A 16,720-nucleotide genomic window follows, 5' to 3' on the forward strand; every position below is an offset into this window, starting at 1 on the left:
ATCATGACACAAAACACCCAGGATTTATAGTTTCCTTACACAGTCCCCTTTGGTAACCAGTACACAACACATCAATCTTCAGCTGTTTACAGACCTTCCCTCTCCCTCCCTTCAGGGGTGTCAGTTGATCTGTAAGACAGAAATATGAAAAAGTTCCCAATGTCTTCTGTTTATCACCTGATCCCACTGGATGCTCTGCTGCTCATGGCTCCTTTTTCTCACTTTAGCAATGACCTCGAAGGAGGATGTTCCGCTAGTGCTTGTCATCTCGACACCCCTCACGAATGCTCCACCAAGTCATTAGGAAGGGATTGGCCAGCCTGGTGCCCAACAGAGTCCGCTGTTCCTTGACAGCCCCAAGAGCCACATCAAAGGCTCTTTTGAGGCACCAAGTCCATAACCTGGTTCTATTTCACCCTGGATTTCAGTAACATGGGCAGATACAAGGGCAGGGATGTGATTCTGCCCCTCTGCTCAGCCCCGGTGAGGATCACCTGGAGTGCTGTGCTCAGTTCTGCGCTCCTCAGGACAGGAGAGACATGGAGCTCCTGGAGTGGGTTCAGTGGAGGGTGACAAAGATGATGAAGGGACTGGAGCATCTCTCTGAGGAAGGGCCTGTTCGACCTCGAGAAGAGGCAGCTGAGAGGGCATCTTATCCCTGTCTGTCAATGTCTGCAGGGAGGGGGCACAGGATGGACCAGGCTCTGCTCCATGGTGCCCAGCAGTGGGACAGGAGGCAAGGGGCAGAAATTGATGCCCTGGACACAAGGAAGAATTTCTTTCCTATGCAGAGACCGAGCACTGGGACAGATTGTCCAGAGAAGCTGTAGAGCCCCCTCACTGGAGATATTCCAGAACCGTCTGGACACAATCCTGTGCCATGTGCTCTGGGATGGCCCTGCTTGAGCAGGGAGGTGGGACGAGATGGCGCGCTGTGGTCGCTTCCAGCCTGACCCACCGCGGGATCCAGCGGTCCCGTGGCACAATGGCAGCTCCATCCCATGTCCCGTGTGTGTGTCCCTGTGTGTGTCCCATGGGTGTCCCTGTGTCCCGTGGGTGTCCCTGTGTGTGTCCCTGTGTCCCGTGGGTGTCCCTGTGGGTGTCCCTGTATCCCGTGGGTGTCCCTATGTCCCGTGGGTGTCCCTGTATCCCGTGAGTGTCCCTGTATCCCGTGGGTGTCCCTGTGGGTGTCCCTGTATCCCATGGGTGTCCCTATGTCCCTGTGGGTGTCCCTGTGTCCCGTGGGTGTCCCTGTGGGTGTCCCTGTATCCCATGGGTGTCCCTGTATCCCGTGTGCGCCCCGCGGCCCCCGCCCCGCCCGCGCTTCCCGGAAAGGTTCCCCGTTCGCTTCCGGTTCCGTGCCCCATCATGGCGGCGGCTCCTGCGCCCGGCGGGCTCTGAGCGCTGCGGAGCCGCCCCGCTCCCGCCGCCCCTTCCCCGCTCCCTCCGTGCGGGGCGAGCCGGGCACGGTGCCGGCGCCACCGGGAGCCGTTCCCGGGCTGCCGCGCGGCTCCTGCCCGGGGCCGAGGCGCCGCCGCCGCTATGGCGCCGGTGCAGCTGGAGAGCGCCCAGCTGGTGCCGGCCGGCCCCGCGTCAGCCCCGGCCCCGCCGGCCCCCGGCGCCGTGACAGCCGCCGCCAGCCCCGGCTACCGCCTCAGCACCCTCATCGAGTTCCTCCTGCACCGCACCTACGCCGAGCTCACCGTGCTGGCCGACCTGTGAGTGCCGCAGATCTCTCCGTGCCCGGCTGGCGGTGCCGCCTCGCAGCATCCCGGGAGGATGCGGAGGCCTCGCCAGGGATCTGTCCCGGAGCTCAGCCGGGGCTGGAGTGGGGGGAGGTGGTTGCGCTTTTACATTCATAAAATGGTTTGGGTTGGAGGGGACCATAAAGATCATCTTGTTCCAACCCCCTGCCATGGACGGGGCCACCTTCCACTAGACCAGGTTGCTCAGAGTCCCATCCAACCTGAGCTTGAACGCTTCCAGGGATGCAGCACCCACAGCTTCTCTGGGCAACCTGTGCCAGTGCCTCACAGGGAAGAATTTTTTCCTGATACCTAATCTAAACTTACTCTCTTTCCCATTCCCCGTTGTCCTGCTGTTGTAAGTACCCTTGCCCATTCTCCCGTCCGGGGAGATGCCTGTGCAGGCAGGTTGGTCTCTGCATCAGGCTGTGTCCAGGGGCACAGCGAAAGCTGCTGAGTGGTCTGTCATAAACAGAGAAAATGATTGTGAGAACTGAAAGCAGCTGCCGATTGGCTGCTTAAATGCTTAAGTTTGGCCCCAAGTTACTGCCAAAAAACCCCAACTGTAGTGCTGGTACTGATATCAAAATGTGTGAAGCTGGAATGTCTGAAACTGAGGTGTTTTCAGATGCTGCAACTCCTTGACTTGCCTCTGTAGTTTTAAAAATACTGTTTGATTATTTTGGGGAAATAAGTTATTTACGTTTACTTAATGATCTGCCATGCCGATGTTGTTGCGTTTGAAGTGGCAAAACAAAGGAATGTTTTTGGGCCAAGAAAAACTTTCCAGAAAGCATTTGGACTCTGAATAAACCTGTTTCCCTCTTAACGTTGTTTAACAGTAGAGGTTCTTGTGGGGAAGCTGTGTGTTTCAAGAAGCGACATACAGAACAAATGGGAAGAAATAGGTATAGCTCTTGTACAGTACCATGTCTGGTAAGGGTGCAAATTGAAGTTTGCCTGACGTGAGTTAAAGAATATTCAAAGTCTGGACAGGACAAGGAATTTTAAGTTTTAGTTTGCTTTGAAAAAATTTCCAGAATATCAGTCAAGAAGTCCGTCCTTTGTGTTTATGGCGTGTGTAGAGTAATTGATTTCAGTACCCTTCATCAAACTTCTCAATTAATTTATCCAGTTCCAGTTTGCCTGGCACAGAGTAGTGAAAGGTGACCCATGGTACTATTTTTTCTATACTTTCTAGTTGTGTAGAAGTTCCTGTGCTTGAAGGTTGCTAATTAAATTTCTAGTTGTCTGAAATGTAATAGGACAATATATAATACATTTTTTTTTCCCCCTCTTCTTTCATATAGATTACCAAGAAAGACTGATATGGAAAGGTGAGTTATGAGAAGAAAATCTGTAATACATGTTAAAATATGGAACTTGTTTAGGATGTTAATATTAATATACTGCTGTTTAAATAAAATCTTTTTCACGTAATTTTAGATTTTATGAAAGAAAATAAGCTTTGTCTGTCTTGCTGTCACTACATATTTTCAAGTTTTTTCTCAGCATCCATCCAACCCATCAATATTGGGTTTTGTTGGTGTTTGGGTTTACAGTTGTTTTGGGCTTTTTTTTGTTGCTGTTACAGTAGGTGAACTCTGTTAAGGGGATTTTTCTCTTCATGAATCTTGAGGCAATGAATTGACAGTAAAGCTGATGTGAAAGGGAACTGGAGATTCTAGTTAGTGTGATAAAGTAATGTTTTGTTCAGAACAAGGACAGCAAGGTAAAAACTTCTTTTCTGCATTTTTCCATTTTACCTGATCTTTCTTATCCTGGGCACTGTTTTCTGCTCCTGTTCTATTTGGTTTTGAAGTGTGGAAATTAATGGAGAGTAAATGTAAGAGACCAGAACAGCACCCTGCTGAGATGAAAAAAATCCATTTACTTTTTTGTTTCTCTTAATAAATGTTACGAAACTTGTCAGAATATTGTTCCCTTTGTGTTGATGTATTAATTGATCCAAATGTCTTTAGAGAGATATAGGAGCTATGATATTCCTAAGAATCTTAATAAAGAATTCTGTGTACCAGGATGATCATTAATTGTTATCTCAAACCTTCCAAAACTCTCATAACATGTGGAATTAATCCCATTTTCATGGAATCATAACCTGCAATGATTACCTGTACCCCTTTTCCTTCTGCATAGTATTTTATTAAGAGAAACAGTGTGGGTTTTGATTTGGTTTAGCTTGGGTTTTTAATTATCACAGTATTTACTGAGGAAATTATGTCCAACTTGGGTCCAGAGCTCCCTTGTACTGATGGGGGGGTTTTTTTCCCATCTCAATACTTAGCATTTCTAGGTAAAGTTGGATTCTGCTTTGTTAGGCACATGGATCTGGGGCAGCAACTTAAATCCTAATGGATTACAGAGAAAATGAAATAAGACAGCCTTCAATGTACAAAGAATGTCCTTGGATTGAAATTGTCTTGAAATTAAATGTTCACATCTGTGCCGGTTTGGACAAATTTGGAGGAGAATACCCTCTGAGAGACGGCGGGTTACAACCAGCCCTCCCCCACCAGGTTCGGGAAAAAATGAATTTTCCTCGAAGGAAAGTGAAAGAGATAAAACTATTTATTTAACAAACACACGGGAAAAGGGTAATAATGCTAAATAATAATAGAACCTCTCGCTGTGGAGAGAAAAACCTGGGAAAATTTCAGAGTCCTTCCATAGGTAGCCTCTCCCCTCCTCCTCAGAGCTGGAACGGGGTGGGCCCACCTCCAGGGCCAAGGCCTCGGTGGAAAGCCTTCCCAATGTATTCTGATGTTGAAACAGTCCAGCAGAGAAGAAGGGAAAAGTCGAAGTCCCAGGAAAACAAAAGTCCAGCTCTCCGGGGAAAAGGCCGAAAGCTGGCTGGAAAGCAAGCCGGGTGCTTCCCTCCGCTCCCGCTCTGCTGCCGCAGCTGGACACAGGGAACCGTCTCTGTCTCTGTGTCCTTGAAAACAAACTGTAAACTGCTTTGAAAGTTTTGCTGAGGTTTTTTTTTTTCTCTCCCCCCTCTCAGGCTCAGTTTAAAGGCACAGAAAAGGCAAAAAATTAATTTCTGAGCATAGAACAGCAATTTGGGGTACAACATCATAAAGTTACCCCAAAACAATATCCTTGTTAACTTTGGCTTACAACTCCTCTTGGTGAAGTGGCTTTCCAGCTCTTGGAAGAGCTCATCTGTAGGAATGTAGCTTAATTATCCATATTTTCTCGAGCTTTGAGACTGTAGTGGCTTCAGTAGTTGGGCTTCAAGCTCTGTTTCTTGGAGCTAGAGCCTAGTGACATGGCATATATACTTTGGTGAAGATGTGATGGTGTTATCCTCTAATAAAGTTCACATAAAATATAAGTTCTGTACTACAGTGCCTATTTAAAAGATGCTGTGATAAGAAAAACCGATGAGAAATTATGCATCGTAGTATAATACAGTGCCTTTTTTTTCAGGGTCATTTATTAGTTGTCAATTGTAGGAATAAATAACTCTTACAATAAAGTGGTTGGATTAAAAAAAAACATTAGTGCTGTGGCATAAAATTAGTTGTGCTGAGTTGCTGGGGAAATCCAGGGGCTTTCTTTTTGGTAATGGAGACTGGGTTTTGCACAGTATCATTATCTTTTTCTGGGTAACCTACTTCAGTCTTTGACCACATCACTGTGTTTCTTTGTTTTCCTCATGTCTAACTAGTTTTTCACTGGTTTAGTTTGTAGCTGTTGTACCTTGGCCTTCTGCACTTCTGAAAGGAGTCCAGTTCCATCTTCCCTACAATACCTTCTAGATATTTGAGGACAGCAGTAGGATCTTGCCACAGCCTTTTCTTGTTAAGCAGGAGCAAACTCAGCTTCCTCAGCCCATCCTTGTATGTCACATGTTTCCTGCGAATGTAAATCCATCTTCTGATCTCCCCTTGATCACATAGCAGTTCATCCTGTGGAAGGCAATTTGTTGATCAGAGGTGGTTTGCCCTTGGCAAATTTCTGCTGGTAGTTTCCAGGCTAATTTCATGCTTGCTTGGTATTTATCTGGACATAACTTAAAGAAAGATTTGTCCTGTGAATTTTTTTCTTAACTGAACTTAGGCCAACTGACCTGTAGGTCCCTAGCTCCTCCTTTGCCTTCTTGAAGAAGGACATGGTGTTTGTCTTTTTGCTGTCATCAAGACCTTTCATCATTGTGGGTTTTGAAAATGGTAGAGAGCAACTTTACAGTGGCATGGATCAGCTCCCTCAGAATCCTTGAAAGGCAACCCATCCACTCCAATGCACTTTTGTATGTCAAGCTTGCTGAAGTGGTCCTTAACTTGATTTAATTCTACTGTAGCTAATGCTTCACTCCCCCAGACTCAGCCATTAATTAGTCTGAAGAACCCAAAACCTGAGATCCAAACTTAGCAGTGAAGACCAGGGGTAAAAAATGCACTGAGCAACGTGGTTGTTAGAAAGATTTTTAATTTTTGTTTCTTGTTTTGTAAATAAACTCTTTCCTGAAGTTTCATCTTCGTTGAATATTTATTTTTGTGTAGCCCAGAATAAGGTCATGTACCTATAATGAAAGACAATGCAGCAAATTTTAAGGCCTTTATGTTTTATTAGAGAAGTCGATTCCCAATGCAGTTGTCATTGAGGGATGATGGTGGTGCTTCTGGAAGCAGGGTTCTGTCAAATCGAAGTAACAAGTCTTCTCTAACTTCATTTAAGTGGTATTAATGGAATAGTTACTGGAATACTCTGTCTAGATTTGTCAGTCATTTTCATTATTAAATCGTTGTGCTTTTGGGGGGCTGGTTTTTTAATTTATTTTTAGTCACAGAACATCAATTTGAATTTTTCCTGCTATCATGCGGCTTTCACCGTAGACGTTTGACGTAACTACTGGATTTTAGCAACTTCTATGTGGAGTTTGTCTGAGAGATTGCTGGCTTTCTAAAGTCTCACTATAGTCATCTTTCAAATCTCATAAAGTTTTTCTGAATCTTTCAAAATTCTCAACATCTTGTTTTTGTAGTGTGGTTACTGTTAGGGCAGTGTGTACGTACAGCAGCTTGTCCACCGCTTGAAATCTTAATATCAGGCTGAATGCCATTCCAAAACATTTGCTCTAGAACACGGAGAAGTTATTGGCCTAATGCCCAAGTTCTTGGATGAGGTTCACAGTATGTAATGGAAGAAACAGGAACAGATGGTATTAGTTGTGCTTCTGGCCTTACATGTTCATCTGCTACAAGCAGATTATGCTTTACTTGCCCAGAAAAGTTAACCTCATTACACCAACACTCTCAGCAGAATCAGGCTCTTTCTGTGTTACGAGTTTGTGTTTTACAGATTGGGATCAGGAGGTGCAGCTTCTGTTTGTTAGAAGCCAGTGTCTTATGCACTAATTAATGTTCTTTTTGTCCAAACGCTTCTGTTACTTTAGAAAACCTTATCAGGAAAACAGCTTAGGTTCAGGGTTTTTTCCAAACTAAGTAGAAAACCATAGTGAAATTAGTAAATTGAACCCACAGAAAGGGAGGAAAACCTCTATAAACAGTTGATGAAGTGGTATTTCAGATTGTATGGTATTACAGATCTACACTGTAGATCTTTGTGTCTCATCTGATGCATCTACAGTGTAGATCTGTAATAAAGCATGAAAATCTGCCTATGCCTGTATTGCATTCTCTTTTACAAAAATTAACTCTGAAGACATGCAGACATATACTCCTTCATTTTGACTATCTATACAAAGAATGGTGGGAGGAATACTGGGAGTCAGTAAGTCCTTGTTTCCATTTCTTTGCAAGGCAGGAATGGAAAGGGAAGTTACAGGGTGGGGTTTTTGTGGTCTTCCCCACCACCCCCCTATTTCCATATTGTAACATACTATGTAAAGATGATGTAAAAATGCTAGAATGTATTTTGTTTAGTACCTTATTTGTTTGTTTGTTTGTCTGTTTATTTATAGTGAATGTAAGTGTAATGTTACTGTCAGGTCCTGTAATCCTTGGGTGTGTTGCCTACTTTAAACTTAATCTTAAACCTTGAGGAAATCCTGTAAAAGCTGTAAAGATAATTTAGTTGAGTTCATGATGGAATTGTTTCTCTTACAGTCAGTGATTAATTCCTATGAATATGCTTTTTGTTTCCCCAGACAGTCATGATTTAGAATCCATGTATATTGTTAGGTATTCACAACAGAGCTTTTTTCCCCCCATGCTCTTAATCAAACAAGCTACATATTACTTATGCCTGTATTAACACAATTAGAAGTTATCATTACAGCTCTTTTTCTTTTTTAATTGGCACACAGTCAAATTACAGCTTTATTATATATCTGAGCACTGGCTTAATGTACATTTACTTTTTTTTGCAGGAAAATAGAGATAGTGCAATTTGCAAGTCGCACTCGTCAGCTGTTTGTTCGTTTGTTAGCCTTGGTCAAGTGGGCTAATAATGCTGGGAAGGTGGAAAAGTGTGCGGTAAGTTAGAGACAGAGTCTGGCATGAAACAGTCTCTGAGGGATATGGGATATTGCTGCACCCTGACTTCTTTTTACTACAGAAATTTGAAAAAAATATTCCTGTTTAGAGATTGTATAATCTTGTTTTTTAACAGTTCATGTTCCCAAAAACTCATCAGTGACATAAAATGAAAGGCTTGTCTGCGCATAGTTTCAGGAATGCTTTGGGTTGAGATAACAGGACAGGGAAGATGGTGATCTGAGTGTGTTAGTTCTTATTATCACTTTCATCCTGATCTTGGATAAATAAGAATAAAGTCCAGAATGTTGCAGAAAAACAAGCCCCTACTGATTACAAACAAGTATGGTTGCATTCCAGTAGCAATCAGCAGATAAAGAGCTGTGAGGCTGCACAGATCCCCCACAGCACCAGGAATGGCATGTGGATTTTAGGTGTCCTTGCATGTGAATGTAAGAAGTGGCCAGAATATTCATTCTTTCTTTGTTTTGTAAATGTACTTGAATTGGAAGTGACAGATAAACTGACTATAAAGGGCCATTGATTTGTGCATTTTTTTAAATTGCCTTTTTTTCCTACTCCTTGTCCTTTACAGATGATATCAAGTTTCTTAGATCAGCAGGCCATCCTGTTTGTGGACACTGCTGATCGTCTGGCATCGCTGGCTCGAGATGCTTTGGTTCATGCTCGGCTGCCCAGCTTTGCCATCCCATATGCAATTGATGTTCTGACAACTGGATCCTACCCTCGGCTGCCCACCTGCATTAGGGTGAATAATTCTGCTGTGTCTGGGGGGTGTGGGAATCCCCTGTACAGCATCAAATGCACAGTAATCAAACTAATTGTCTGTGTGCAGATGGAGCTGTAGCTCAGTACAGGCCTAGAGCCAAGTCTCTGCAGTGTCAGTTTCTCATGCAGAACACTTCCTGTTTGAACAAGTTATGCTTTCCCAGTAGAACGTTCCCTCCATTTATTTAGTTCTGTCAAATTTAGTGATTTTTCTCAGTGGTCAGTCTTGGGTAAAACGTAATCAGCTGGAAAGCAAATCTCAGTGTGAGATAGAAAACTTCACTGGGCAGTGACCTGTAGTATTTATATTTTCAGACTTCTGGTCTGGTTGGTTTTCACAATGGCTGCTGTCAATCTGTTTAAAGTGTTTGAGATGCGTAGACTTGCTTGTGTTTATTGTAACAGGATAAAATAATCCCTCCTGACCCAATAACAAAGAGTGAGAAGCAAACCACACTTCATCAGCTAAACCAGATTCTTCGGCATCGACTCGTGACTACGGATCTTCCTCCACAGCTGGCAAATCTTACAGTTGGTAAGAACTGGGATTACTTTTTGAAGGATACGTTATTGCAGGCTGATTTAAAATTGTTGTTTTAATGCTAAAGCAAAACTAAATGTTAGCTTGAGACCATTAAGGATGCTTCATCTATTAAGACTAGGATCCTGTCTCTGTATGACATTAAAAGATGGGGTTTTTTCCCCCCTTTGAAAAATGAGGGCACTGATAATATTGCTGAAATATTGACTTTCAAGAGGAAATCCTGTGCAGGTAGTGCCAAAAGGTTTTAGACAGTGTCTTGCTCTTTTAGCAAATGTTTTGCAAAATGGTCTTTGGACTATTTCATCTTAATTTGTTTTTAAAATGCAACTTAGTAAAGCTGTTAGGTCTTTCTGCAGAAACTGTTTGAACTTGAGTTTAAACAAGTCACTCATGTTGCTTTTTAAAGCTGTTTTGATACTTATGTTCAGGCACAGAATTTGTTCATATTTATGCACGCCTTTTGTTCAGTGGCTCACTGCAGTGCCAGATCTCTTAAGCTGTTTTGAGATCTGTTTTCATTTAGCCCAAGTAGTGGTAAACATTAAAATAACCTTTTTTAAGAGGAAAGATGGCTGTAAACTGGACTAGGTTATTGCAGAATCACAGAGAATGGGGTGGGAATGGACCTAGTCCATGCTTTTAACCAAGACAAGGTTAGCCATTTGTAAACCATTCCCTACAGACCTAGATCAGAAATGTTTCTAAAGAATCTCAGTGCAGGTTTTCTGTAGTCCCTGTGTGAGTGCTTGCAGTGTCAGTATTAGAGGTATTTTTGTCTAGTGGAAGTACATATGAATGATATATGGGTAATATGGATAATATGGATAGTATGTCTGAGTCTTGAGAGTTTTCAGTTAGCTAAACATTTCAATGACTATTATTTTCTATTTTAGAGTGTGGTTTGTTTTAAGAGGATGTCTGGGGTGCTCTTGAAAATGAAACTTCCTGAGTTAAAAGGTTAAAATTTTTGCAGGAATATTTCTGTATGTCTTTAATTGTAAAGGCATAGGACATAGTTCGTTAAATGATTGAGAAGAAGGTTGACCTGCAGGTTAGAGTAAGGACTTGTACTTACTTGTTTGCTCTGCCTCTCGTTCCTTTATGACCTTGCTTGCATAGTTTTAGTCCTTGCTCCCAATTCTTGAAACAGATAGCAGTGTTCACAGCGCTGTGAGGATGTACATATCAATTAGATAAATAGTGTGCATGAGCTTTGTTTGTTGTGTATATATAAATTCTGCAGAAGATTATCTTCCTCACATGAAAATGGATTTATAATATTCTAATATTAAATAAATCCTTTGCAGGGAGATGTGTTTTCAGGGCTGGATTTCAGCCTGGGCTGAGATCCATGTTCTGAATGTCATTTGAATATTGCTGAAAGTATTCATTGTTGATAGTAGCAAAGAATAGGAATATTTCAGCCAGATGTTTTGTTTGTCAGGCTGGTAGTCAGCTTAGTGTTACTCTGTATTACAGAAGCACAAGTGTTAACAAGTTACCAGATTTAACAAGTTAACTTCAGGACAGTTTGTACATCTGCCTGTGCTGCTTATTGACATTGGGTCTGTTGCAGACTGTAAAATCTTCAGAGTTGCACAGAAACATAAGCAACAGAGCAGAAATGGTAGGGAAGCAATCCATTATGAGTGCCAGGAGCTACCACACTGTTATTTTGAGGCATCTTAGGAGACTGAGTGAAATAAAACATTCTTGTCTTCCTTAGCCAATGGCTGTGTGAAGTTCCGAGTTGAGGGTGAGTTTGAGGCCACCTTGACAGTGATGGGTGATGACCCTGACATCCCCTGGCGCCTTCTCAAGCTGGAAATTTTGGTTGAAGACAAGGAAACTGGTGGTAAGAAAAAAATTAAACCTTTACGCTTTGTTTTTAACATGATGTTCATCTCTGATGCTGTATAAGTCTTGTTTATACTGGGTTTTCTGCATATAACAACTTAAGAGAATGAAGTTATATATACTTGTCCTGTTTTGACCTTGCTTAACAGGGTTTTAATACCTTAATAATGCTATACAGTGACTTTAGTAGAATGACTAAAATTTCCAGAGTAAACCAAGGATTTTGTTGTTTTGTTATAAAACCTGGTATGGAAATTGCTCAGTACAGCTGTATCTTTTTCATTTTTAATTTATTAATTTACTGAATTATTTTAAATACCTAGTTTTCTGATGTCTAATATGACTTACTTTTCATTTGCAAAAGATGGTCGAGCCCTGGTTCACAGCATGCAGATCAACTTCATCCATCAGTTGGTCCAGTCCCGGCTGTTTGCTGATGAAAAGCCACTTCAGGACATGTACAACTGCTTGCGTATCCTTCTGAAAGGGGCTTCTGAATGAGGTGTTTAATGTAGCCTCACTCTTCTTAGTAGCTGGAAGTCAAGAAGGATGGATTCCCTGTTAAGCTTGGGGGAAATGTCTGGGCATGAAGTTATGGTGGCCTTGAAGTAAATGATGGCCTTGGAAGCAGTAATTCTCAGGTGCCTGCATGTCAAATTTAATTCTACACACTAAATCAGCAAAGGTGAAGGTGAGGTATTCAAGGCAGCAGGTTGTGTGGTAAGTCAGTGCAGCAGCAGCAGCTAATTTTGGAGATGAAATACAGAGCTGACTTGGAAGTTCTGGGAGCTGACAGTTCTTGCTACCCAGAACTGCAGTAAAGTGCTGTTGATGAGGGTGTGTTAAGTCTATTGTGTCTGTGTGAATAATGAGAGGAGATGCAGGATGTGCAGTGATTTTCCACTTGCAAAGGGCAGATTGCTCGACAGTGTGAAATGGATTTCAGTGAAACTGTTTCTGCAAAAGAGTCGTGTTGTTTTAGGGTGAAGGTGGGAGGTGGGGTTAGTGGTAACTATAGGGTGAGTGGAATTTCTTTGTTAGTAATCATCTTTTCAGTTAAAGATGATGACAACTAGAAATCTGTAAAACAAGGCTGTTGTGACTCTTGTTTAACAGCCTGTCCTAGTTTAGAGTTTAGAAAACCACAAAAAAAACGCCTTTGAGAAATATTTGGTGCTGTTTATATGTGTTTATCTCTGGATTAGTACAGTAGTGTGTTTTCAGACAGCATCTTGTCTGACATAGGTGACAAATGGATTTATGCAGTGTACAGAAACAGGTTTATGTAGTGTACAGACTGTCTGGACATCTTACATTTTCTTAGCTCCATGCATTAGACTCCTTCTGCCTGGCTCTTCAGCTGGAAGTCTTGCATTCACAAACACTAATGCTGATCCGAGAGCGCTGGGGCGACCTTGTGCAAGTGGAGCGGTACCATGCAGGGAAGTGTCTCTCACTCTCTGTTTGGAAGTAAGTTCATTTCAAAAAGATTGTTAACAAACAATAAATGAAATAAAAGGAGGGATTATACTTACCAAGCTTGAGCCATACTTTTCAGAATTGTACTTTCTTTTTGATGTGAGACTCCTAAATTCCTTTAATTAAGTACCCACATGTGTTGCTTGATTTGTAAAGAAGTAAGGGTTGCACTCTAATGTACAGAAGAGGAGTGGATACAGTTATAAATTAGTTTACATTTACAGAGATATCTAAAAATTAATTAGATCTCTGTCAGACTTTTACTATATTTATTGCTTGACTCGCACTAGATAAAATTTTAAAAAGCAATCCAAGTACACTTCTGACTGTGTTGAATTTGCAGTCATCTAAAATTCGTGTAGTTACAGTTAACCAACAGTTCTGCTTTAAAATGTCATCTAAAACAAATGCCTTTTTCAGTTCAGCTGACACAGTGTTTTTAACCAGAACACACAGAATCAAGGTTTAGCTACTGAAAAATATATTTTCTGTTCTTCCAGTTGCATGATTTAATTATTCCATTTGTTTTAAGTCAACAGGTACTTGGCAGGAAAACGGGGACTGCATCTGTCCATAAGGTCACTATAAAAATTGATGAAACTGATGTCTCAAAACCCTTACAAATATCTCATGAGCCTCCACTGCCAGCCTGTGATTCCAAACTGATGGAAAGAGCCATGAAGGTAAAAGTTTGCTTTTCAGGAGGCACCTGATTTTGTAAATCGAAAACTCAAGTGCTTTACACTGTCAGTTTGTTCCACTTTGATTCTCTTTAAAGAGCTGTTTCTAAGATTTCTAGTGAGTAGTTACTCTAGGTTGTGTAGTGTTTATGTGGGGACCTCAAATTGTTCTTAAAAATTATTGGCCTTGACTTCATCTTAAAAATTGCACCTACTTCGCAGTGCATTATATACCACTTGTGAGACAGAATGCTGAGGCTGGGGGAAATAACAGCAAAATATCAGTTATTATTAAGGTTTGGTTTGAAATAGAGAGACCATTCTTCCCTTTCCTGTCTTGGAGCTCCTCGAAAATCAGCTTCCCCTTGTCACTGGAGTTGGCTACCCAGCAGTGCTATCCACTTTAGAAAATCTGACGTTATGATTTGGAAATCTTGTGCTGAAGAACTCATGTGGTTTGCTTGTTACAAGTGTTAAGTGAAGCTTAGTTTTACATTATTGCTAACCAGATTATATCATGTGGCCTATTTGAATGTTCAAATTCCTCTATTTTAAAGGTGGGATTGTTGCAATGATCCAAAATGAGTAACTACAGTCAAGTTCCTACTTGGATCATGCTTCACTGGTGATAATTCTAGATCTTGGTTAAAGATATTTAAGAAAAACTGCATTCTGGGTATTGTAATAAATCCTCTGTAAGTCCCTCAGCAAATGTGGCTGTAATATATCAGGACATCTGTTTGTCATTATTTCTTTCAGTGTTTGGGTTTAGGAGAGTTAGTAACTGGAGTGAATGGTGTAGTCTTCACACTTCTAGTACAGTTTTTCCACAGGGAAAAGCTTTCCAGCTCAGGTCTTTCACCTGCATCACAGAACTTTCTACTGATGGTAGCCTTCACCTCCTGTACATACTTTGTATTTCAGCCTCTTGGCCCATCATGTTACCAGTGCTGACAGAAAAGTCTACATGGTGAATTATAAGAACTACCAATGTTTCAGCTACAGAGGGATGTGGGAAACCTAGTGAAGCATGGTAGCCTTCTACTCTACTTTTAGAGCAGAAATTCTATTATCAAGATAGTAAATATATACTACATTTTCTTATTTAATAGCCTAAATTAGCATACTAAATATAGAGTTGAATTAGTGAAGATGCTGTATTTATGTGTAAATCCAAGCAAATGCTCTTTATCTACAACATCTGCTGAAGGTCCACTGGAGGTGACACAGTCTAAGATCACTGAATCGAGTCTGCAGCCTGTAGGTTAAGATATGAGGCCACTGTAAATTTGAGATTTATCAAAGTTAAAGCTGACCTCCCTTTATAAGGACTTGCTCTGAGCTTAAAAAAATTATCAGCTGTGGTAAATACAATGCTGTTTTAGTGTTTGAATAATGATCTCAGCTGTAATGACGTAGATGGCACACTGGGTTTCTGTTTGTTTAAGGTACTGTATAAAACAGTGGCACAAACAAACATGTTTGTCTGAGAACGTTGTTTGCATTAACCTACTGAAAATTGGATGTAGTCGCTTCTTAGAGAGGAAGATTTAACCCATTGCAGCTGCTGAGTTGAAATGCTGTTGTGGATGGATAAAGACTTGGTTTTTAAGGCCTTGTCTTGGAAAGCTTGTCTTTAGGGGAAGGTCATTCTGGAATGCAGAGGTATGCACTGTATATAGTATAATTCTGTGCTGTATGAACCTCTTCTGCATTTATGTCTTATGCTGGAATAAAATTTGAGTTTACTTCAGCTCAAACAGTATTCAAAGCACTGTGTGGTTACCTAGAAAAAAGGTTTCGCAGTAATCTGGAGCTTTGCTTATGCAAAGTATGTAAATAATGCGAGTGTAATGTGAATGAATGTAAATGCAAATGCTTTAATTTGGATTGCACAAGTAGGTTACAGTGAATATAAGTGGTGGCATGAGCTTCAGCACTGGCGGTGCAACAGAATGTAGATGCAAGCCCCTAGATACTTCTGGGTTCAGTAGGGTTGCTCATACTCAGTGCCTGTCACTGCCTTGTTACCCTGTTAGCAGGACTTAAACTTGTTGGATTTCATGTTACAGCTGCATGTATGTTTGTGTAGAGGCAACCCTATCCTAATGAAGTGTTGCTTTGGGGTGTTTTTTCTTTGGGGTCTTCTTTCTTTAGCTTAAGCTACTCACCAATGGAGGGGAAAAAAAAAAGCCCACTAAGTTGAAAATGGACCAAACTTGATCCAGGACAAGTAGGTCTGCACAGGGGGTGGTAACAGCATACTTTGTGAAACTTCTTTTACGTCTTCTAACCTTAGCTTAAAACCTCTCCCACTGCCTGCTGCACAGGATCTTATGGTAGCTTGTTGTATTTTGTAGTGATCCAAATACTCAAGTTAATAGTCCATGTGTCTCACCACAGTTCTAAGAAAATTATTTCTGAAGTGATTGTTTTATTAAGTACCTTTGTTTCAGTGTGCTAATGCAGAAAGTCTACACATCAAATACGAGCTTACTTGAGTACATTTCTTTTTCACAGATTGACCACCTCTCAATAGAAAAACTCCTAATAGACAGTGTCCATGCAAGATCTCATCAAAAACTCCAGGAGCTGAAAGCCATTCTTAAGAGCTACAATGTTAATGACAACTGTATGTGTTTTCTGCTGAAGTTTTTCTAGTTCATTTCCCTTTGTGTCTAGGAAGGGTTTCCTTTTCTCTTAATGTTTCTTGTTTTCATTAATTTAAATTAAAAAAAAAAAAAAAGGGGAAATGTGTTTAGAATTAACAAAACTTAGCTTTGACTTATTCTGCATTGAGAATGGTGAAATACGCATACATCTGAATGCAGTGTAAGAGGTGAAGCTGGTAGAACATTGTAGTCTGGGTTGAAGGGTTAAAATTTGCCTACTGTAAAACTTGTTTCTGTTCAGAATTGAAAGCAAATCTTTCACTGTTTTGAACTAGTTTTGGATGAGATTTTCCTTAAACTGCTGTTGAAACTTTTGGGATTTAGATCGATCTTACAATTGTGAAGCAGTGAGTTGAAAGATATTCAAGGATTAAGAATCTTCAAATTTGGTCTGCCTTTTCTCATTGATTTGTCACTGTTTTCACAGACAAATTCTTATGTTCAGTTTTCTCTTTATGTTAACACTGTAATAATGTGCAAGTAGGGTTTGTTT

At 41.2% G+C, this 16,720-nt stretch overlaps 1 protein-coding gene across 2 annotated transcripts in view; it reads left to right on the forward strand.

Annotated features, from left to right (window-relative positions):
* The first annotated feature begins 1,527 nt into the window (after window positions 1-1,527).
* The window catches only part of MED14 (mediator complex subunit 14), a 35,549-nt gene continuing 20,356 nt past the window's right edge, over window positions 1,528-16,720 (forward strand). For both annotated transcript variants that reach the window (XM_042034950.1, XM_042034959.1), the window contains exons 1-10: window positions 1,528-1,718; window positions 3,056-3,082; window positions 8,101-8,206; window positions 8,802-8,975; window positions 9,401-9,530; window positions 11,266-11,394; window positions 11,761-11,868; window positions 12,734-12,866; window positions 13,408-13,558; window positions 16,076-16,187. In XM_042034950.1, coding sequence (XP_041890884.1) covers window positions 1,543-1,718; window positions 3,056-3,082; window positions 8,101-8,206; window positions 8,802-8,975; window positions 9,401-9,530; window positions 11,266-11,394; window positions 11,761-11,868; window positions 12,734-12,866; window positions 13,408-13,558; window positions 16,076-16,187 — 1,246 coding nt within the window. In that variant the 5' untranslated portion in view covers window positions 1,528-1,542. The remainder of the gene's footprint in view (window positions 1,719-3,055; window positions 3,083-8,100; window positions 8,207-8,801; window positions 8,976-9,400; window positions 9,531-11,265; window positions 11,395-11,760; window positions 11,869-12,733; window positions 12,867-13,407; window positions 13,559-16,075; window positions 16,188-16,720) is intronic.

This window comes from Corvus kubaryi, unplaced genomic scaffold, assembly GCF_017639235.1.
Source record: "Corvus kubaryi isolate FWS band 111438036 unplaced genomic scaffold, C.kubaryi_AGA036_p1.0 133, whole genome shotgun sequence".
In the NCBI taxonomy this organism is placed as follows: Eukaryota; Metazoa; Chordata; class Aves; order Passeriformes; family Corvidae; genus Corvus; species Corvus kubaryi.